Source organism: Zalophus californianus, chromosome 1, assembly GCF_009762305.2.
Source record: "Zalophus californianus isolate mZalCal1 chromosome 1, mZalCal1.pri.v2, whole genome shotgun sequence".
Classification (NCBI taxonomy): Eukaryota; Metazoa; Chordata; class Mammalia; order Carnivora; family Otariidae; genus Zalophus; species Zalophus californianus.
This window is the reverse complement of record NC_045595.1, coordinates 190,684,577-190,707,643: the sequence shown is the minus strand read 5'-3', so window position 1 is coordinate 190,707,643 and position 23,067 is coordinate 190,684,577. Positions and strand designations below refer to the sequence as shown.

The 23,067-nt window shown below is 35.0% G+C and overlaps 1 protein-coding gene across 1 annotated transcript in view; it reads left to right on the top strand.

The window, feature by feature from the left end:
• Positions 1 to 1,227: 1,227 nt before the first annotated feature.
• The window catches only part of TMPRSS15 (transmembrane serine protease 15), a 112,413-nt gene continuing 90,573 nt past the window's right edge, over positions 1,228 to 23,067 (top strand). The window contains exons 1-6 of the mRNA XM_027581781.2: positions 1,228 to 1,372; positions 4,388 to 4,518; positions 4,796 to 4,863; positions 12,971 to 13,122; positions 15,810 to 15,854; positions 17,490 to 17,525. Of these exons, the coding sequence (XP_027437582.1) occupies positions 1,228 to 1,372; positions 4,388 to 4,518; positions 4,796 to 4,863; positions 12,971 to 13,122; positions 15,810 to 15,854; positions 17,490 to 17,525 (577 nt within the window). The remainder of the gene's footprint in view (positions 1,373 to 4,387; positions 4,519 to 4,795; positions 4,864 to 12,970; positions 13,123 to 15,809; positions 15,855 to 17,489; positions 17,526 to 23,067) is intronic.

The following is a 23,067-nucleotide window of genomic DNA, read 5'->3' as shown; positions in this document are numbered from 1 at the left end:
CTTTCAAGAGTAAAGAAGAAGAAAGAAAAGTAGAAGTGATTAATGCTTATTGCAGCCAATTATAATATGCCACAATTTCAGTGCATTGAAGCCCTCTGATCAAGGACTTCCTTATCTCTGGCCAGTTTCACTTACCATAACAAGAGGCAAACTGGTTTACTTCAGAATGGGTTTGATTTTATTTATTAATTTTCAATTCTAGATTCATTGCTTATGCAAAACATGGACGTTCCAATGATGAACTGTTCTTTAACTATCAGAAAACAGTCTTGACTTTCCCATAAAGTATAGGTCTACAGTTGACCTGTTCTCTAACCTGTTCTCTTGTTACAATTAGCATGTTTAAAAAGATAAAGTTCAGGACAATTGAGCAAAGTCTTCCTCACCCAGAATACTTCCTTAAAATAGAAAGTTTTTTTTTTCCTCTCTCAGCAGCTACTCCATTCATTGGTAACCATACAAGGCTATAAAAAGTAGACATGTGATGCCTTGTTATAGTAGACTTTCCTTTAAGTTAAATCAATACGACCTTACATTGCATGACTTCACATGGGTGATATAATGAAGATTACAAAATCTGTGATTATTTCAATAGGAAATACACATAAACATATACACACACACACACAGAGGAAGAGGGATGGAGGAAGGGAAGGAGAATGAGGGTGGGGGAGAGAGAGAGAGACACTTATTAATATATATGTTGGGCTTTATATATACCTGTACATAAAAGTTATTTTTAGAATGTCTACACCTACATAGAACAGGACAAATGCCTTAATAATGACCTGAGTCAGAAGGTAGAAGGTTGATCTGTTAGAAACTCTCTACAAATATCAAGTTCATGTGCCTAATGACTAATTTGTTTGCCATGAATTTCACATTTTTCTTAATAGTTCCCGAAATGATAAAGTGTCATTTTTATTTACAACATGCATTTAATTTCATTCACCTCAACAAATGGTTCAGGTGATTCATATTTATAACTCTGGGCATATCTTTACTCATTAATATCTTCTTAAAGATTAACCACCCTTTTTAAGCTATTTAACATATAGAGACATGATGTTGCTAAACTCATTTACGCTGACTAGTAACACTAGGGTAGACTTATGTGGTTGCTTTACAAATCCTTGACAACTTGAGAGGATTTGATCTCTAGTCGGTTGAGGGGTCTACATTCTTTTACAGTTCTTAGATTAGCATACATACTTTCAAAAGCCAAAAATGGTGTCAAAAAGAAGTAAAGCTTTAAGGCACCATTCTCTCAGCACCTATGAGGTCCTGCTTGCATCTCTCTTTGTCTTATTGGTGGTTGTCTGTGCTGGATTATTTGCAGTGTCCTGGCTGGCAATCAAGGAATCAGAAAGAGGTAAGTCCCATGGCTTTGGCTACTGAAGCATTTCCCAGATGAACATGCCCACTCTAATCTCAGTTCTCCTGCCAATACATTTTATTCATTGCTATGCTTTCATGACAAGATATCTATGTTGCATTCAGATACTTTCTGCAGTTCACTTCATAGAATATTGGAAAATTAGCTCATATATAATTTAGAATTTAATTCAGAATTCAAGCATGAGACTAAGTTTTTAAAATAAAGTGTTAAGTAAGTTTTTAGTTTGAGCGTATAACAAGGTAGCTTTCATAGCCTGTGGATTCCTTCTGATACAATTTAAATCATAAACATATTAAAACATTGTTAACCAGTCAAGTCAATAAATAGGCAAGGTTAAAGGAAACATATTGCTTATTTCTGGAGAATAATATTTTCATTTTCTCATTAGTCCAACAATTTTAATTGTAACAATATAAGGGAGCTTGGATGTAATTGTAGACTTAGAGAGATCTCAGGCGGCCTGAATAGCAATCTGTAATAAATAGAAATGGGGAAAAGTAACTATTATTTAGAGCTAAATTATCTATACCAGCAGCTTTACAAAGATCTTCAAATGTATTCTCTTGTTACAACAAACCTATGAATTAGTTGTTACAGTTACCCTCGTTGTATTTATTTATTTATTTATTTATTTATTTATTTATTTATTTATTTTTAAAGATTTATTTATTTATTTCAGAGAGAAAGAGAGAGAGAGAAAGCGGGGGGGATAAAAAGAGCACAGCGGCATGGGCAAAGGAAGAGGGAGAGAGAGAATCCGAAGGAGACTCTGCTCCCGGGTGACCCGGAACCCCGACTCAGGGCTGGATCTCATGACCACAAGATCATGACCTGACCTGAAACCAAGAGTCGGTCGCTTAACCAACTGTGCCACTCAGGTGCCACATAGTTACCGTCATTCTAGAGGTGAGGAATCAGAGACAAATTTAGGTAACTTTTTTTTTAAGATGTTATTTATTTATTTGACGGAGAGAGACACAGTGAGAGAGGGAACACAAGCAGGGGGAGCGGGAGAGGGAGAAGCCGGCCTCCCGCGGAGCAGGGAGCCTGATGCGGGGCTCGATCCCAGGACCCTGGGATCATGACCTGAGCCAAAGGCAGACGCTTAACGACTGAGCCACCCAGGAGTCCCTTAAGTAACTTTTTAAATTTGTATCAGTACTTTATAGTTTTATAAAATAATTCCAATACAATCTCATTTAAATACTATCGTTATCTCCAAGGGATGTATTTTCAAGAGAAAGAAGATTTGGGGTATTTTATATAGAGGTTTGCTTAGACTTGTAGAAGAGTGGCTGCTTTAGTCTTAAATTCTGTAAATAACCTGAAGGGTATGTAATCGTTTGAGAGTCCACTGGAATCTTTGATGCTCAGTGAAGGTACAAAAGCTATTTTGTAAGTAAAATTAAAGTAAATATTTATAAGTGTTAATATGATTTGATAGTGAACAACTAAATATATAAAGAGAGTTGAGTTAAATCTCTAATAGAACACCAGAAGACATAAGACATGCTACCTTTCATACACCGTTTTATTTTTTATTGAAAATCATTTTAGACTTACAAAAATGTTGCAAAAATTGTAGAGTTCCTATATAACCTTCTCCCAGCTTCCCCTAATGTCAGTGTCTTGTATATCCATAGTACAGTTGTCACAAACAAGAAACTAACATTGGTACAATATTATTAACCAAACCATACGCTGTATTCACATTTTACCAGTTTTCCTACTAATGCCCTTTACCTGTTCAGGATCCAAAGCAGATTCCTACACAGAATTTACTTATCCTATTCCGTCAGCCTCTTCCAATGCAGGACAGTTCTTCAGTCTTTCCTTGTCTTTCACATTTAAATACGCAAATCTAAATGTAATTTTGAGTATTTAAAAACAAATAAAATGGCATAAATGATAATATTTCATCAATTATGCAATGATAACTGTTTAGACTAAATGCCAGTTTATTGCTTAAAATATTATTTCTAATGTTCCTTCTGGACTGGGAAGTTTGGCATCCATCTATGACAGATCCTGGGTTCTAAATTGTGTCAAACCTATGTCCAAATTCCAAATCTGTCACTTATTAACTTTATCACCTCAGCTCATATGAAGCTTAGCTCCAATTTCTCCATCTGGGAAAAGGAGAAATAACATCTTCTCATACCATAGCATGGGAATTATGTATCGTTATTAATACATTTATAAAAGATTTCATCACTGTGTCTCAGTTGAAGAGTCTCATTGTAAATTTAAATATATATCAAAAAAGATATTCTGAGAAAGGGAGTATGCAAGATTGGATGGCACATTTTATTACCCAAGTTTATATTCAATTTGTTACCTTTTCCCTTACATTTTCTTATATTGAGATAACATACTTTCTGCAGCATTCTCAATAACTTCTCCAATAACAAAAGGTCGTACATGCCAACTTTATCATTATTAGAATAAAAGAAGTAGTTTCAAGTCTATGTTTCAAAGTAACACACACACTGAAACCTTCACAGCAATGCACGTATAGAAAGCCAACAGTGTCCCTGGATGCTAGGTTTTCAAGAAGTATGTGAAAGCAGCTACAGAACTTTTAAAAACTTTTAGTGGTTTATTTCTCGCCATGAATCCCTCAATCAGTTCCCAAAATCGGTGAAAGTTTATCCCTTATCTTCTAACAGGAATCTCAGTAGTAAAAACAACAACAACAACAACAACAACAACACTTGGAAGCTTAGACTGTGGATTAGATTTCAAAGAAAAGAAAAAAAATAGTAGGATAAAGAAGAGTATTTTTAATCCTGTAAAACAACAACATGGCCACACACACACAGAAAATGTACCTAATGACGGAATATGAAGTCTGCAAAGAAAAAGCAGGAACTACCACACCAACACATGAAGCAAGAACATTACATCTGAGTATCAACTGGAATGTGCATATTCTCTCTTATTCATAACTCACATTTCTAGTGTTTTATTTCTTATTAATTCATTTAGATGCAGCGTTTGGAGAAAGTCACCAAACCAGAGGGACATTGAAAATAACATCTGGAGCAACATATAATCCTAATTTGCAAGACAAACTCTCAGTGGATTTCAAAATTCTTGCTTTTGACCTTCAGCAAATGGTAGGAGGCTGTCTTTTTTTCAGCTGATTTAAAATCATAAAACATAGTTTCACTAACTACTTGCCAGAAGATACGTAGATCCCATTTTCTTACTTTGAGAAAATCGGTAAATAAATGTAAAATCCCCAGGATGCTTAAATGTATGAGACCCATCACCACAGAGAAGGAAATTGTCTGTAATCCAATTCGAACAGAACAGAAAGATCAGTTTGTTTAAAGTGTTCAACAAAAGTTTGTCTTAAATATAATATATTTTTTTAAAACTTTTATTTTTTAGATGGATGAGATCTTTCAATCAAGTAACCTGAAAAATGAATATAAAAACTCAAGAATTTTACAATTTGAGTGAGTATAGCTCAAAATTTTTCTATTGATAGAAAGAACAGAGAATCACAAAGTAGTGATTTTTTGCTAATATTTACTAATATTTGCTATTATAGAATCCCACAGTTAGGAGAAAAGGGAACATTTAAAATTTTCAACATATTTTAAGGATTTTGTGAGAAAAGTGGCACAGCATAAACTCTCATACTAGTAGCAAATAATTACTCTGGGTAATTTATCTTATGTTAAATATTTCTCTCTCCTAAGTAAAATCTTGCAGAGACATATGGAGGGGGCTGAGGTTGGATGTATGCAGATGCAGATAGAGTGATTTGCTCTGAACATGTGAAAGACGTTCACTCATTACATTCCATTTACACTGTAAGTCACTGGAAAGAGGACATGTGTTCAGTGTTGTCCCCAGAAAGCAGAAGATGACAATGCTAGGTCACTACCTATAAAATGTGAATATTCATGAATTTTACTTTTATCGATTTGTCATTTAACACACATACATCATCTATCATGTAGTAATGTTACTAGATGTCCATGGCAAGTTGTATATACAGTTTGTGTCATAAGAATGCTGGAGAGGAAATATTTTAAATGATGTCATCTAGTCCTTGCTTGCCTGCCTGAGGCTGGAATGCCCACAGCCTCGCTAGGAAATTCATCGTCATCCAACAAAAGAAAGAGATTCATACAGCTCAAAATAGATTCCTTCATACAAGGATATCTGATAAAAATTAGGAATCCATTTTCAACATTGCTGTGAGCATCATTGTTACTGATGTGTTTTATTTGTTTCTAACTTCAGTTGCTGGAAAATTATTTCTTATTTTCAACCATGTCTATTTCTTTGGCCCTGACTGATCCTGGTTGTAGTTCTTAATTTTTTACAGAATAAATGCATCTCTATCTTAAATGCTACATCAATCCTTCTTTCTGAACCAGAAATGGCATCCCTTTTCTCTTCTCCTTAGGTAGTCTTGTCTCAAGCCTCTCAGACTGTGTCTTGCACCTTTCGCAAAACCTTCCACTACCCGCGTTTCCAACCTGAGGGACTCTTGAATAGGTGACACTCCTATGCTTCCAGAGAGCTAGTTTAGGTTTTTTTCATTAAAATTCTATTCTAACAGAAAGTTACCGCCCTACTAAGAGTATACTTATTGTTATATCTGTAGGACGAGTTAAAGAAAACATGTAGCACTTAACATAGTCCTCAATATATCAACAAGACTTGTCAAGAATAAGGATTGTTTATTTTCTAGGACTTTATATAAAGAACACATACACTGAGACAGACATTAACTAGATTTCTGGAAACACAGATATCAAAGACATATTCTTTGCTCCGAGGGAGCTCATAGTCTAACAAGCGAGAAAAACTGATGATTATATTATAGTATGACAATTGCTACCTTATATGCAGGCACAAGATGCTGAGGTGAGCGGGTCAGGGACAAACCTAACTGGGGCTAGAGTGTCAGGTAAGCATCCCTACAAGAGGTGACCTGGACTGGTTTTTAATGGCTTGTAAGGACGGATTGTAAAGATGGATGCAATGTATAGTAAAGGAGAAATAGATTGATATTTTCTAGCTATCAATGAGTGTCCACCAAGGTGTTGAGACATCAGGAGGATGTGGAACATAAGCCTAGGAGTCTGACATTTAACCTTTTACAAATGGAAGCCATAAGGGACTCTACATCATTGGAGAAATGCAATGACTAACTACACAGAAAGGCTGATCTCCTACCTCAGATCACAAACAGCTGAGTCAGACAGCCTGGCAACAAAGACACTGGGTACCTGTTCTTGACAAGAGTACGGACATTAGTGAAAGAATCCTTAGTTCTTAGTGGACAAACTGGGGAAGGAAGGTCAAGTCAAAAGCAGAGATCATGTTTAGAAAAACAAGGACGAGATCAAACGAGGATTATTTCATGAGCAGAAGAAAACTCAGGGCCTTGACATTTCTTGTTGGCACAAAACTAATCCTATCAGCGGAAGTCACGATGAAAACAACAATGAAAAGATGATGAATCTCCCTCTCTCTCATTCTCTTTCTTTCTTTCCTTTATTTTTCTTCTTTCTGATCTATGTATCTACTTATATTTATCATTCTTTATCTCACGGCATATTCATGACATCTTGGTCCCCATGGCCAGACAGCTCTATACTCACCTACTGTCTTCATGCCTGTCTACCGTACAGAGACTTCTACTCTTGTTTGCCGGGGCTTATTATCTCTGAAAATCTCTTTCATTGGCTCAATATCAGAACTGGAAGGAGACATGTGGACTCTTAGGAAAGGTTTCTGTTTGTATACTTGCTTGTTTTTGTTTGTTTTTTGTTGTTGTTGTCTTTCTCAAAAGGCTATTTTTAATATATTTATTCAATAGTCTGTGAGGATGAAAACATGCATACAAGACTTTTTTTTTTTTGCCACTTTAAGCAAGATGTCTATTTTGGAGTGTGTGGATCCAGTTTCCCTTTTTCAGTTTTGTAGAGGATTGAGTGTGGAGCTCTGCATTAAAGCATTAATTCAAGGGTGCCTGGCTGGCTCAGTCATTAAGAGTCTGCCTTCGTTCGGCTCAGGTCATGATCTCGGGACCCTGGGATCGAGCCCCACATCCAGCTCCCTACTCAGCGGGAAGCCTGCTTCCCCTGCTTGTGTTCCCTCTCTTGCTGTGTCTCTCTCTGTCCAATAAACAAATAAATCTTTAAAATAAAAAATAAAGCATTAATTCAGATTTTTCAAAGGTTTTAGCATTTCTTAAGAAGGTTTTAGACATTTCTTAATGTCCATACTCTTGTCACCAGGTACTTGCCTCTCCTTATATCGGGTTCTGCCCAGTGAAATCCATACAAAGCAGAGTCTATTGCAGAGTTTATTAGGATAGTTTTGCTAATGGAACTCTTCATATCCACATGTTTACAACATGCTGGATAACTTTATTTTCACTAGATTGGGAAAAATTGCTGAATATAGACTTTTATATACAGTCTTGGTGGGTTATCAAAACCCCAGCATTTTTTTGATATTTAATAAGTGCTCTTTTATTTCTCTAGATGGTAAAAATCACTATATTGGAAACTGTAAATTATTCGAGCTGAAGAATTATTTCTTTCTCCTCCTTTATAGCTACCTAAAAGACCAATGTAGTAGCTAAACCTTGATATATATTTTATAATGATTTACAAATAATACACTTTATCAGTGTAGAGATACTCATGCCCAGTTGTAGCTGAACTACTTCTAAATCAGAAGTGAGTTTTTGAAAGATGCAATGCAAAGGAATTTCATGAAAATGTCTGTAAGATAAATTATAGGTCTCAGCTCTCTGAGAGACTGAGAAGAGAAAAGTAGGAAAAGAAATTCAGAAGCAGGAAAGAAAGCAACAAGCAAACATTTAGGTTTACTTTAAACAATCATTTATAAAATGACATACTCAGAATAAAGTGGCAGACTCCTAATTAGCTTTACAGACTATTTTAAACACCAATTGATAAAATCAGACAACAGAAATAACTGAGTTCTCAATTAACTACCACACCAACTGTGAAAAATACATCTAAAAATCCTTTAAAATACCTATTTTCCTTTTGGTTATTGATTTTAATTCACCTCACACTATATTCATGGGTATGTGGTCAAATGAGAGTAGTCAGAAAACTAAACTGAGTCAACAAGGTATCCTTTCTTCCTTTTAAAAATATTACTTAATATCAGCCCCCAGATTGTGTGTTAAATTGTGTGCATGTGTGTATGCATGTGTGTGCGTGTGTGTGTATGTGTGGCCACTTGCAAGTGTGCTCTCCTCTGGGAACACTATGTTATGCTGCTTTGTGGAAAGTGCTTTGACTCAGAGAGCATTTAGCAGTTGATTCTTTTTTTTTTTAAGATTTTATTTATTTATTTGACAGAGACAGCGAGAGCAGGAACACAAGCAGGGGGAGTGGGAGAGGAAGAAGCAGGCTCTCCGCTAAGCAGGGAGCCCAATGTGGGCCTCAATCCCAGGACCCTGGGATCAAGACCAGAGCCAAAGGCAGACGCTTAATGACTGAGCCACCCAGGTGCCCGCAGTTGATTGTTTTAATAAAGTGCTGTTTATCCTTTGTGGCAATATGCAGCTTATTTTGCCCTTTGAGCACAGATGAGTCACAAAGTTAGGAAAGGAAAGACTTTTGTTTACTCAGCAACCCTGGAGGTTATCAATATCATTAAGAAAATAAGAGATAAGAAACATTTTGATTTATTACACACAGACTCTGTGCAATGATAGAATTTATCTGCTTTAAGAGAAAAAAAAACAGATATTCCACTGAAATAAGTACTTTGAAATGAAAATAGCCATTGTTAGGTGGTTGTTGTTTTCCTAAGGGAAGAATTCCCACTTACCTTAATAATAAAATCAGTCCCACAGCAGTGATCAAGATCAGTATCTAACTAATCAAATAACTTGAGCTTTCTCATTAGGTGAAACACAAATGTTTATTATGGTTTTCCTGATTTCTACATATATGTCTCTTATCTCAACACTTACAGTGAATGGGAAAAGAAATTTTAAAAAATACCCTAATAAATAAAATCAGTCTCACAGCAGTGATCAAGATCAGTATCTAACTAATCAAATAACTTGAGCTTTCTCATTAGGTGAAACACAAATGTTTATTATGGTTTTCCTGATTTCTACATATATGTCTCTTATCTCAACACTTACAGTGAATGGGAAAAGAAATTTTAAAAAATAAAACTGTATGTGATATATGTTAACTAACTGAAATTAAAATAAATTACATTAACTTAAAAAATTAAAATAATTTTAAAAAATTAAAATAACTTAAAAAAACAAGAAGTTATTTGTAAAAATAAATAAACAAAACTGTATGTGGATATAGAATATGAAATTCTTGTCCTTCCAAAGTATAAATAATTAAAAGCAATGTAAAATTTACAACTAAGAAGCTACATCTTTTATATAAAATGTCTTATGCCTGAGAATGCACTAGTCCAGTTACTTTCACTTCAGCAAAGGAAAATTCCAGACTTGTACTTTCTCTACCAAAATGCCTTACCTCTTCACCCCCTAACTCAAATAAAATAAAGGCAAGTGTTCAGTCAAAAATTACATAAAGAAATAATTGAAGGGCACCTGGGTGACTCAGTCAGTTAAGTGGCCAACTCTATTTTAGCTCAGGTCATGATCTCAGGGTCTGGGATGGAGCCTCTGTAGGGCTCTGTGCTCAGTGGGGAATCTCTTGAGGATTTTCTCCCTCTCCCTCTCCCTCTGCCCCTACCACTGCTTGCACACACACACACTCTCTCTCTCAAATAAATAAATCTTTTAAAAAAGAAAAAGAAAGAACTGATATTTTATCAGAATTAAAACTATCTACTGTGCAACCAAGGATAATGTTAAAATGTAGATATGAAGACAGAGAAATGTATTTAATTTTGTCCATAATTAATATTGCAGATTTAACTATTTGGGGGCAAAGGGCCATAAAGGAGACATAATTAAAAGAAGAGGGAAGAGGAGAAGAGGGGAGGGATGGGGTGAGAGGGGAGTAGAAGAGGGGGAAGAGTGTCAGAGAGGAGAAAGGAGAGAGGCAGAGGGAGAAAGAGAGGAAAAGAAAAGAGAAGATTCTATCTCTCAAAATTATGGAGGGAAAAAATATCTATCCCTTCCTCCCCCAAAACCCAACTAGCTATTTTCCCTATCTATTTTGGAAATAAAAATCTGGTACCACTGCAAGATAAAAACCTGGACCTGCATCTAAGTAAATGTGTTGTATGGTCTTTCCTCTTGACAAATAGCTCCTATGGTGTTGATAGTGACGGTTGAGGCTATGGGAATGGCAACTATGTAAAAATGCATCTGGAAAACAGAGGCTCTGGATTTCATTCCTATCTCTAATAGTAATAAGCTGTATAACTCTGGGCAAAGTTATCTACATTAGTCTGAGCCTCAGTCTCCTTATTGCTAAAATAACAATGTTGGCCAATATCAGGTGCAAAAAAATAGAATAATCTCCCTTTCCTGGAACTTCTCTTTAAGTAAATATGGAATAAAGCTTGGGAGTTGTATGCCACTTAGGATTTTTAAAACTGCAATTAACAGAACACATGACTAAAAATACCACAACCAACAAATTCTTATCACCTGACATCACAAGAAAGCTAGAGGTTTCAACAGAGGTTAATTCAATGGAACAATGACAATCACATAATCAGGAATTTAGGTGCTTTCCTTCTTTCACTATGCCATCTTTAGCTTGTCAACCATAGCTCGTCTCATGGTCCCAAGGCGGAAGTGGCAGTTCCGGCAATCGTATGTAAACATAATAATGTTCAACAAAGAAGAATAGTCTACTATAAGCCTTTCTCAGTTAGATTTACACAAACTTTCCAAAAAAGTTTCTCAACAGTGTCCCTTCAGATTCCATTCATCAAGTCTCAGTCATATGCCCATAAATAAAACTGTCATTGATACAAGGAATGGTTGGAGAAGACATCACCTTCCCTGAGAAAATGGAGAATTATTCTCAAATAAAATTAGGGATCAGCCAGCATGGAAAAATTAATGAAGGTGGAAGAGTAGATAAAAAAAATTATGTGTGACAACATGTATCATTATGAAAGACAGCAAGTGGTTCTATGTATGGGTAAGTTTGGGGAACTCTGAACTAAACAGTTACTAAGGAACCTTCTCATTTATAAGATTTGGTTACTATGATTTAAGCGAAGTTAAACATTCTAACTTTTTACACTAATCTATTTAATAGAGGGGAAATGTGAAATTGTTTTATCAGAATAAGCCAGTTCATTTCGAAAATGAAAAACCAGCTATGTAGAAAGGAATCACTTCTGCTGAACTATGAACCTGTATAGTGGCACAGACTTTAAGGAGGAATATCGTACCTAGAGGAGATGCTGATCTACTATGATCTTCAAGGGATGTTCTGATCCTGTATATAGTCCCGGAGGAAAAAAAAATATTCTAAGCTCTACCAAGATAGGGTATGGACAAATAAATAAGGAGCACTTTTAGAGTTGATGAAGTCCTTGAAGAATCTCATTAACTAACAGAGATATGAGATAGATACCACAAGGATATGAGTGTAACTGTCCAAATTTCAAAACCAGCAAACATACAATGCACAATTTGATTCTTCCTAGTCTTCCTCTTCAGGATCCAAGTATGCTTTGAGTACCCGCCAGCTTTCTGAAGGGCACGCAATGAAGATCAGGGTTAGAGTTTGTTTCCCAAGTGGTTTTACCCTAAAAGAATACCATAAGCCAAGCAGAAGTGTAGGCAGGAGAGCAAAAGTCATTCATGTATCCCTTTTGGGCCAAAAAAAATGTTCATTTTTTATGTTTCTTTAAACTGTAAACAAATCACCAATGAAGAAAACTTTTTAAATGTATGTTTCAAAACAGGGGACAAATAAAAAGGAGTATGATTTGGGCCATATTACTGAATTCTAATGTCATGGTCAGGAATAATGCAAGCAAAATAATCCCAACTTTTGACCATGAAATTGACTGAATAGCCCCCAAATCCCAAGTGTCTCTGTCTTCTTTCTATCCCTTGAAATCAGGGCATATTTTGATATTTTATATTAAGAATAAAGAAGAAAAAGTAGATATAGAGTCACTGCTATAAGCTTGCTATCAGACCTTTATAAACTATATAGAAAACTTCTCTGAATCAGTGAAACTCTCTTAGACTTCTCCCTACTTAAAAATAACCTGTGAAAAATTACAGATACACACTTTTCTTTTCTTAAAACAGTAAATTAAAAGTAAACATCATGATACCGTGTGACTGTGTTTAATTTGACACAGGGAACTCTGGTCTGAGGATTAGGGTGCTAATGCAGAAAACTCAAGATTCCAATTCTAGATATGTCTGTGTTCTTAGAGAAACATTTAGTCTTTCAATTTCCTTTTCTTCCACCTGTAAAATAAAGATAATATTTGACATAACCTACCAAGTTTTACTACATAGGTACAATAAAGTGATAACTATAGAGAATTTCAAGATATCTTACATGAATTAAGCACAAATCATTTGATGAAGGCTGACTTTTTCCTCTTATATCATCTTTTGCATTGCAGAAATGGCAGCATTTTAGTTACATTTGACCTTTTCTTTGCCCAGTGGGTGTCAGATGAAAATGTAAAAGAAGAACTGATTCAAGGCATTGAAGCAAATAAATCCAGCCAACTGGTCACTTTCCATATTGATTTGAACAGCATTGATATCACAGGTATCTGTGAACATTATTTGATTTCTTTGAATCATTAAGCTATGAAATTAAAATTCTAGCTATATACCAGGGAAGCAGTGGGATCGTCCTTGACTTTAGGAGCATGTCTCATTGCCTGAGGTAGCACATTTACATGAGAAATGCAAAATACGAAGAAACCATATTTGAAGGAAAATATCAGTCAGGAAAAGTTTGTGAAATATCAAAAAAGGTCCTGAAAGTATTGGCATACGTAAATGTTTGTGGGTCTCATCATATTCTTGGTGTGTGTCAAGCACACCCTGACTTTGCAGGAACGCTCCAACAGTAAGGGACACTCATTACTTCCTGATAGAGTCATAGACATTATTAAATTACAAAGTCAAATGTCAAGCCCACTCTCTAATTAGGAACATAAAAGAAGGAGAGGGAAAAATAGAGAGGTCAATGAGTTTGATTCATCCCAGATAATTGTTAATAAAAAATAAAACTTCATTTTTAAAATAAGCAATTTTAAAATAAGAATCAATCAAAGGGAGAGATAAGGCATCAATAATAATAGTCTATCGATACTTAGGTTGTTCTAAATATCCCATTCTAGTTATCCTCCATTCAGTTCAATTCGACAAACATTTACATTATGTCTTCATTTTGGTTGAGGACAATACTACTGATTTGCCAGGCCCATCATTCCTTATCTGTAAGCCGCAGAGGCAAGTGTGTTTTGGAATTTAGAAATTGTTGGACTTCAGAAAGCGAATCAATATATAAATATCCACATCAAGTGGAATAAAGGCAAACTTTAAATAGCCTAACACCAGTTTAAGCAGTTTTGGCTTTAATTATTTTATTATGATTATGATGATTATGATTATGATTATTATTACTACTACTACTACAGAATGAGATCAGTCAGTATAGGTTTGTCTCTAAATCAAATGTATAAAAACATGCTGAAGTTTTCTTTTTGTTTTTGATTTAGTGATAGTAGATCTGAAGTTGCAGACCTCTAGTTGCTTTTCTTTACAGTATTGGTTCATCAAACACAGTGTCCTCTTTCATTGAGTCTCTTGTCACACCTGTTTAGTGAGAAGACAACGGATGCTCTTAAGAGCCGCCTCTAGTGATGGCTTGGTTCCCTCTGGCACAACTGCTGGAGTAAAGAATGTTTGGGATCTTTGTCTGATTCAGATGAGCTAAAAACTACTACTCTAAGTTAGAATAGGTGCTTTACTTATCGACACGTTTAATCCTTATGTTAATCTTACTACATGGTGTCTTTACTGCCCCCCCCAATTTTAGAGATGAGAAGACCAAAGCACAGATAATGTTGATAAATAGCCTGAAATCATACAGTTATTTAGAGTTCGATGGAAGATTCTGACCCATGTGGTCTAACCCTAATGTCTGTGCCCTTATCCATTGCACTCGTTTGTTTACCATGTTTTATCTCTGAACAGCCTTGATCGATACTTTCTCAATAGTCATTTTCTTCAAGAAACTTGGTTTCTTACTATCTTTAGTTGGATATGCATCAGTTTCTAGAGGTCTTTAATGGCAAATGAATTAACAGGTATGCTGAAATTTATTTTTATGACTCCCTACAGTTGGGCTATTTGGGAGTGGCCTTAAAAAATATTTATTTATTCAATAAAAGCATATCCTTGGGTTAACTTAGAATAAATATCATGGATGCAATAAACTGTATCACAACATCAACTCAGGAATATGTTCCACATTTTGAGGTTACATTTAATTTCTTGAACTATGTTAAGACATATTCATAAACATGATACCAAGCTTTATTTTAGATATTTAAGTTTAATATTTACTTGTCTCATGTGAGTTTTTTAACTTATTACATTTAAAATTGGATGAAATTTTCATAAATACCGTGGATTTTTATATAGCTCACAGCCAAATCAAATATAATAAAAAATAAAATATTAAAATATTTATGAAAAAATCTTATAAACCTTATTTTATTATCTTTTTAATCAATAATCTACCAATTATTATTTATGAAGCTGCTATAGATCTTGTAGGAATAAGACAATGCAGAAATTAAGAAATACTGAGGCAAACAACCTAGTTAGTAGAAGACACTATAACTCTTCACATACTTACCATAAATACAATTTTGAATAAAAACAAATTGACTAGATGAGGGTTTTTCATAAGGTATGCTTTGGTTTCCTTTATACCTACATAGTTGTCATTATATTTTTAAAACTATTAAATATTTTAAAGGATGAGGAAAACAGTTAATTTTTACCTTTTATGGGAAAAGCAATTCATATTTAAACAGGACTTGATTCTTAGTAGCTATTATTATGTGCAAGATTATTTTGACATCTTCCATATATTTCAGTGCAAAACCATTGGTTCTAAGTTTAACATGATCTGGTGTGCAATGTTATATTAGATGTCTTAAATATAAATTACTATGATGAATAAGTATCTTTCTTAAATGAGCAAATAAGCAAACTTTTTGCATAGGTAAATTTGATAAAGAGAACATAGAGATTCTGGAAATTCATCAAATGTATTGCAATCAAATAATGATGGAAACATCCAGCATGAGTTAGGATAAAATGGGAACTCTAAAAGATCAGACGCCCTTTGAATGATATGAAAACTGCACTCACTATTTTGCAATATTTTTATATTATAATCCCAAACTTCAAATCAACTTTACTTTATTCCAGCACCTTTGGAAAGTTCCTCTACAGTAAGTCCTGCAACAACTTCAGGTCAGTACTTACGGCATTTTTAAAAATATAACTTGGTGATCATCAAACTCCATGACATAGAAAAGGATTTTTTTTCATAGCCCTATCTGAGACATTTATTCTTCATATTAACATGTAAGAAGTTTACATTTAGTTAAGAGCAATGTAGTTCATAATCTTGCAGATTTTATAATGCCTAAGTTATACATGCCAAGGACATACATTTCCAATTTCAACGTTCCTTTCATATTTTAAACTCTATATACATTCGTATACATGAATGGTGTGTGTGAGTGTATGTGTGGGTGTGTAACATCCTAAAATGTGGCTCTAATCCTGAAGCCTTCGAGATGAATCCATAACATTTGTAAGGTCACTTGGAATAAAAAAAATATATATTTAAAGGATAATCAAATAATGACTTGCAGAACATATTGCCTTCTTGAGAAAGGAGAATCCAAAACTTAATGTGAAATTTTCTTTATTCCAGCATTTCGTTATCCCATCTTTCTAACTACAATTGGTTATTACTGCTCATAAAATTTATTTTTTGTTTGTTTTTTGTTTTTTTATTATGTTATGTTAATCACCATACATTACATCATTAGTTTTTTATGTAGTGTTCCATGATTCACTGTTTGCATATAACACCCAGTGCTCCATGCAGTACGTGCCCTCTTTAATACCCATCACCAGGCTATAAAATTTAGAACTTCGCTTTGTCTCACCAAGATCACACCATTATCAAAAGAGTTTGCTTTGAGAAGTTATCAAAAATTCTAAAATTAACCTAACCTATCTCAAAGTGTAAAATTATTATGTTGTAGAAAAATAATTTAAATTGAAGTCAGGAGCCCTAAACATCAATCCTGACTCTGCCAACCTCCAGAAACACTGGGCACATCTCTTTACTCCTCTGAAAATCTGCTTCCCATAAATTGCAAATAATAAAATTTTTCTGAATATTTCAAAGTCATTCCAAATATCAAATGTATATATAAATAATTTCTAAAATATAAAGATATTACTTTTGGTACTATCTATTATCACGAGCATTTTTATAATATTGGAAAGATCTACATTTTTTTAACATATCTACTTGGGCCAGGTACTACATTTTACCAGCATTGCTTCATTTAATTTTCAGAATGATCCTATAGGGATGTAATATTTTTTCCACTTAAAAAGAAATTAGTAAGCAGTGTGCCCAGAGTCACATGGCTATTAAGTGTCAAACTTAGGAATTAAAAGGAATTCCTTTGGACTCCAAAGCCCATGGTCTAAGCATATCCCAAGCTTCTATTTCAAATAACATCAGATTAACCTAGAACACTTAAGTCCACAACCATTAAGAAATTAATGAATCCTCATGTTTAGTTGTTGATCATTGAATAACATCATCTTCTCTACTTAAAAAACAAAAGATGTCTTAAAATCTAAAAACCTCTGCTCTACAATTCTAAAAATCAGTGAAAACATAAAAGATTTATTCTTAGATCCAGATACAAATGACATATCCTTAAGCAAATAGATAATCATAATTTACAGTAACTTTAAAAACTCTCAGTTAAATATTAAACAGAGAAAATATACAATACAGTTCTAATCATCAGTTTAAAAAGGTAGAAATTATCTTAATGCCATTTATTTTTACAGGCAAGCTAACAACCAGCAGTCCTCTGTCAACTTCAGGTCAGTATTAATAATTTTATTTATACCTTTTTAAAAAGTTTTCACTTATGTTTTATTTTAGGCTCTTAAGAATTCTCTGCTAACACAGCAGTTAATATTACTCCTATTTTTAGGATAAGAAAATTGGAGCATAAAAGTTTGCAGCTTAAGCCTAAGATTTCACCAAAAGTGAACAATGTGTTTAAGGCTAATGCCTGGATTAGCTGACCTCACTCCATTCCTCTGTTAGAACCGTGGTTATTATCTTTTGCAAAGAATGCCACCAATAGGATCAAAATGTTTGCCAGAAGGGACGTAGGTCTCATCAGATGTGAAGGGTGTTTTTTTTTCTTTGATTATTCGGTCGGCATACAAGGTAGAAACGCTTGCTCTCTCACGATATGAGTAGCCAAACCAGCACCAAAATAGCCTTGAATTCATTCATTCAACAAGTTTTCATTAGGTGACTACTCTGTGCTAACTCCCACCACATAATTTTGATCTGTCAATTTCTCTGGATTCCTACTGTCTACTGTGCTTTTGTCTGCTTGTCAACTAAATTGCCTTTTTCTGGTCCTAACTTAATCTTCATGTTGAATGGCCTGGGTGTGTCCCTCATCTCTTCAGATAAACTCCATAAAGGTAATATTGTATAGAGCTTCAGCTCCTAAATTAATGCTGCTATTTTTATGTTATTGGAATCCATATCAGGGCGCCTGGGTGGCTCAGTTGGTTAAGCAACTGCCTTCGGCTCAGGTCATGATCCTGGAGTCCTGGGATCTAGTCCCACATCGGGCTCCCTGCTCAGCGGGGAGTCTGCTTCTCCCTCTGACCCTCTTCCCTCTCGTGCTCTCTCTCTCTCATTCTCTCTCTCTCAAATAAACAAATAAAATCTTAAAAAAAAAAGGAATCCATATCAAATGTAATATCCGTACAAGGAAAGAACTTTTGTAAAACTATAAATGCCCTTCTCTGTAAGACTTAATAATTCTTGAATAAAATGGTTGGCGTGATATTTGAAACCAAAGGGATATGTAAATCATTAATCAAAATCCTTTATGAACCAATAAAGGCTGCCTGGAGTTGTGTTCAGGTGTTAACCCATACAGCAATCCAGCATACTGAAAAATAAAACTCTTCTTAATCACACAGTCTCCTCTCCAATGTGGAAAAATTACTTACAGCATTTAAAACCACCTTTGAACCCACTTTCAAAAAAAATTCTTTTCGGATTGATAATGGCTAGTTCCTCCAGTCTAAAAATAAGCTGAAAAAGTAATTTTAACATATTTTGAGAAATACCATTCTCAAACTTTGAAAGTCAGCAACAAATATCCAAATTAGTGCCTGTTTTCTATGTGTCTATTGATTCAATGAGTGATTCATACAAACCACAGTATTGAAGACATCTCAAGTGTATAAAATGTCCTAAGAAAAATATGTGGAATGATTTAGAAGGGGAAAAAAAATCAGTGTGAAAGCAAGAAAGTCTTAGACTTAAAAAGTCAGTGTTTCTCCCTTACTACCCTGAGGATAAACTTGTCAAAAATGTAAGAAGTGGCTGAACTTTATGCCAGTTTCCTCTGGCCAGAGGAGATAGTGGTTGGGAGGCAAAGAGCGTGAGAGTGGTAGTTCACCCATACTTTGCTCTCATGGGAAATGAAACAAAAATCTCCTCTCCTACATGTAAGCTACAGGAATGGGATCAGTACACAGTTAGCCCTATCTTTCACGCTTTTGGCTTTTGATATGTCAATCGAAGACCAAAAAACAACATACAATTCTCTATCATTAAAAAAGCATAGGCAAATCCATCATTAACTAATTCCGCTAATTACTCTATATGTGGTGTTTGGCAAGCTACCTCGTCTTTTTTAACTTTGGATTAAATTACATATCTTAGAGAGCGATCATGAGAATTAAAAGAGAGATAATGGAGAGACCACTGTACTCTCTCAATTCATCACTGGCACAAAGTTAGAGTCCTTCCTTGTCCCTTCTGACTTAGAAAAAAAAAAGGCAGTTGGATGCCTTTTTTAGAAATATTTCAAAAATGGAACTAAGGTTAAAACAAGATAATTGTCCTTGGTGATGCTCATTTAAATCTGATCATTTGTTTGACCAAAAACACTCCATTTTTTGAAGCTTTCTTTTTATTGGAGACTGCCTTGAGTTACCTTAATCAATCCTCAAAGAATTATAATAAGGTAAGGAAGTGGAAACATCTCATATTTCCTCTTTTACTGGATCCATGAGTCCCCAGGCATCCTTCCCATTTTTCCCTTTCCTACAGCAAGATACTATAGATTTATAGAGGGGAACAAGGCAATTAAATGTGAAAACCACAGTTTCCAAGCAGTAATTTATTATGAATATGCCTTTCAGGGATGTTAAGTTTATTCTCATCTTTATATGCCTGGAAGACAGAGTTTGAGAAAAATCAACAAATGCATGCATCATATACCTGGCATTAGTACTATTATAAATTCTGCCAAAGAGAATTTTTCTATGATAGCGGGTACAAAGTCCATGAGGATTAGGTTCTATTGTTCAACTGCCTTTGTTGCCAATTACTGTAAAGTTTTATTAACCCGTTTGGAACACTAGAGGAGGGAGATGGGGACCGGGGTTGAATTACACTGATCGATTTCTTGGCTGCTACAGAGTGCCAAGAGGGGCTGTTTTGGGCAATTGTTCAAATACTTGAAGGATTTCTAGAATATAGCTTGTTCTAGTCTTTTGTTGCTTCCTATGTTGGCAGTGATTGCAGAAAAACAAAAGTTTCACTATTGTGGGCTTTCTCAATTTCATACAAAATGCAATCTTGCTCCAATACTACTATATGGAGATGCTTGGGGATTGAAGAAAAAGAATCGGCTGATTTAGTAAAGAACATGAAATTGGGTCAAGAGAAGCTAAGGTAGAATTATACTCTTCAGTTGAATTGCCCAAGGACTAAGACACAGGGACTTTATCCAACACCACATATACTGTAACTTTATTTTTCTTTCTCTGAATTTGAGAGAAAAGCATGTGTATTGCTAAGCTCACTCCTCTACCTTAAAACATCCTTATGTACATGACATCAGAACTGTTCAAATATCTTTCCACTGTAATTTCATTTGGATTGACCAGACAACTTAAAAAAAAAAGATGAAATTAGCTATATCAAAGTTGATAAGAATTTCTGTAAGCCAATATTTATTTTTCCAATACAGAGTAGAGAAATAAACTTAGTCTCTAAAGGCAGGCATTTGTGGATTGAGACCCCATTTTCACTGCTAATATGCTATAAGGATTTGGGGCTTAATGTGTCTCAAACAGCTTTGTCCACCAAGCATTCTTATTTCCATTTGAGTAAGAGGAAAAATAAAAATGTAAGATTTCCAAAACATGATTTGCAAATTATTATCTTGTAGGTAATGCTCTTTGTGACTTGTTTGGAAGGGGAAAAAAAAATGGATTTCTGTCTTTTTATCCTCTCCAATGCCTAGCACAGGGCCTGCACAAATTAAGCATAGGAGCTTCCTCACCACAAATCACCGAAAATTGTGACTTTGGATCATTCTGGAGCAATCACATTGAGTTTATACTGAGTCCTTTATGGTACAAATATAAATAGATAATTAAAACCTTCCATTTGCAGAATCCCAAATAATAGTAACTTCCTGGTAGGTTTTCACAAAATGCCAAAGAATTTATATCCTGAAGATAAACTACCACACAGGGGCGCCTGGGTGGCTCAGTTGTTAAGGGTCTGTCTTCGGCTCAGGTCATGATCCCAGGGTCCTGGAATCGAGCCCCGCATCAGACTCCCTGCTCCGCAGGAAGCTTGCTTCTCCCACTCCCCCTGCTGTTTTTCCTCTCTCCCTGTGTCTCTCTCTGTCAAACTAATAAATAAAATCTTTAAAAAAAAAAGAAAAAGATAAACTACCACAGATATAAAAATACATGCACACCTTTTTTCCCACTCAAGATAACATAATTAATATTCAGGCAACTTGTTCAGCTGCTGATAAACAAAACCAATTATTATGCTTTCTGTGCACGTTTTTTTTAAATACCATTACTTAACTCCTTTCCTAGAAATTCCTTATTGAGAAGTACAGTACAGACTTCTTAGAGAAGGAGAAATACCAGAGCAAGAATTAAGGAATGAAATGACACAGAAAGTAATACACCAGTTGAAGAAGTTTAGTTTTAAGAGTGGAAGGTCACTTTTAAAAACCTGCGTCTGGCTAATTTCCATAACAGGTAATGTTTCAATGAATGGTTTTGTTGGAAACTATCATCATATATGTGTATGTAAGGAGATGAAAGGAAGACAGAAGACAAGGTAAAAATGCAATCTGATAAAATCCCCAGATGTACTGTGCTAATGTAACAATTATAATTTCCATATTGGTTTCAGTATGAAGAACTTCCCTTTCTTCATGGACTAAGGCAGCTGAAAACTGTTCAGGAAACAGAGTCCGGAAAAATAGAGTACAACCCAAACTGGAGTACCTCATATTTCCACCTTTAAATCAAAATACTTTAAATTAGAGTTATTTTCTAATCCCACGGGGGGTTCCTCTTATATTACCATCATGATTAAATACCACGATGAATACAACTGGCCACTCCAAAACTGTAGGTATCATTCTTAGCCTCACCCTTTCCACCCCTTTGGTCAGGGGCCCATCTAGTCACTAAAACTCATCTGTTCTACTTGTAAAATAGCCATTGAGTCCATGCCCCCACCTCCTCTACTAGTGCGAAGTGCCAACCCTTATCCACTAATAAGAGCTAGTCAGAGCTCCAATCCTTACCCGCTTCCACCTTGACCATAAAAACAGCTTCTTAGCTTGTCTCCTTATTCTACATGATTCTCCACTTGGTCCCAGAGTTGCCTTAACAAAACAGGGACTGATCATACCACACAAATAGATAAAAACTTTCAGTGCCATCGCCTACAGAAAAAATATTTCTCATGTTTTACAAAAATAAAAAAAAAAAGTCTCCTACACTTGACACCAAACTCCCTTCCTGCCATGGCCTTCACAAACATCCCTACCGTCCAGATTAGTTATACTCATCTGTTTTCTGTATATGGATGTGGTCTTGTCACATCACCATGTATGCATTGCATACATCTCTCTTCCTAGTACATTTCTAAGCATCCTTCAAAACCTAGTTTGTATGAAGATGTTTTCAATTCCTGCCTCAAAAGAAGACTCATTGCCTAATTCTTGGTGTTCCCATAGCACTTTTTTATACCTCTTGAAAAATGTTTGACACAAATAAATAGACAATAAATACTTGTGGAGTGAATGAATGATCATTAATGAGATCAAAAGATCCCAATGGGTACCACTTGCTAGTGTGGCTTTTGAGGTTCAATCGGTAGAGTTCAGTAGGCAACAAGAGGTGAAGAAGCATCATGGAGTGCAGTTCCCACAAGAAGCGTTAGGACAGACAAAATTATACATCTTCGTAGCTATATCCCCAGATCTCTTCTTTTAAATGCTGAGTACTTAGAATTCTATTAACTGCTGTTAAAATTAGATATAGATTTTCTAGA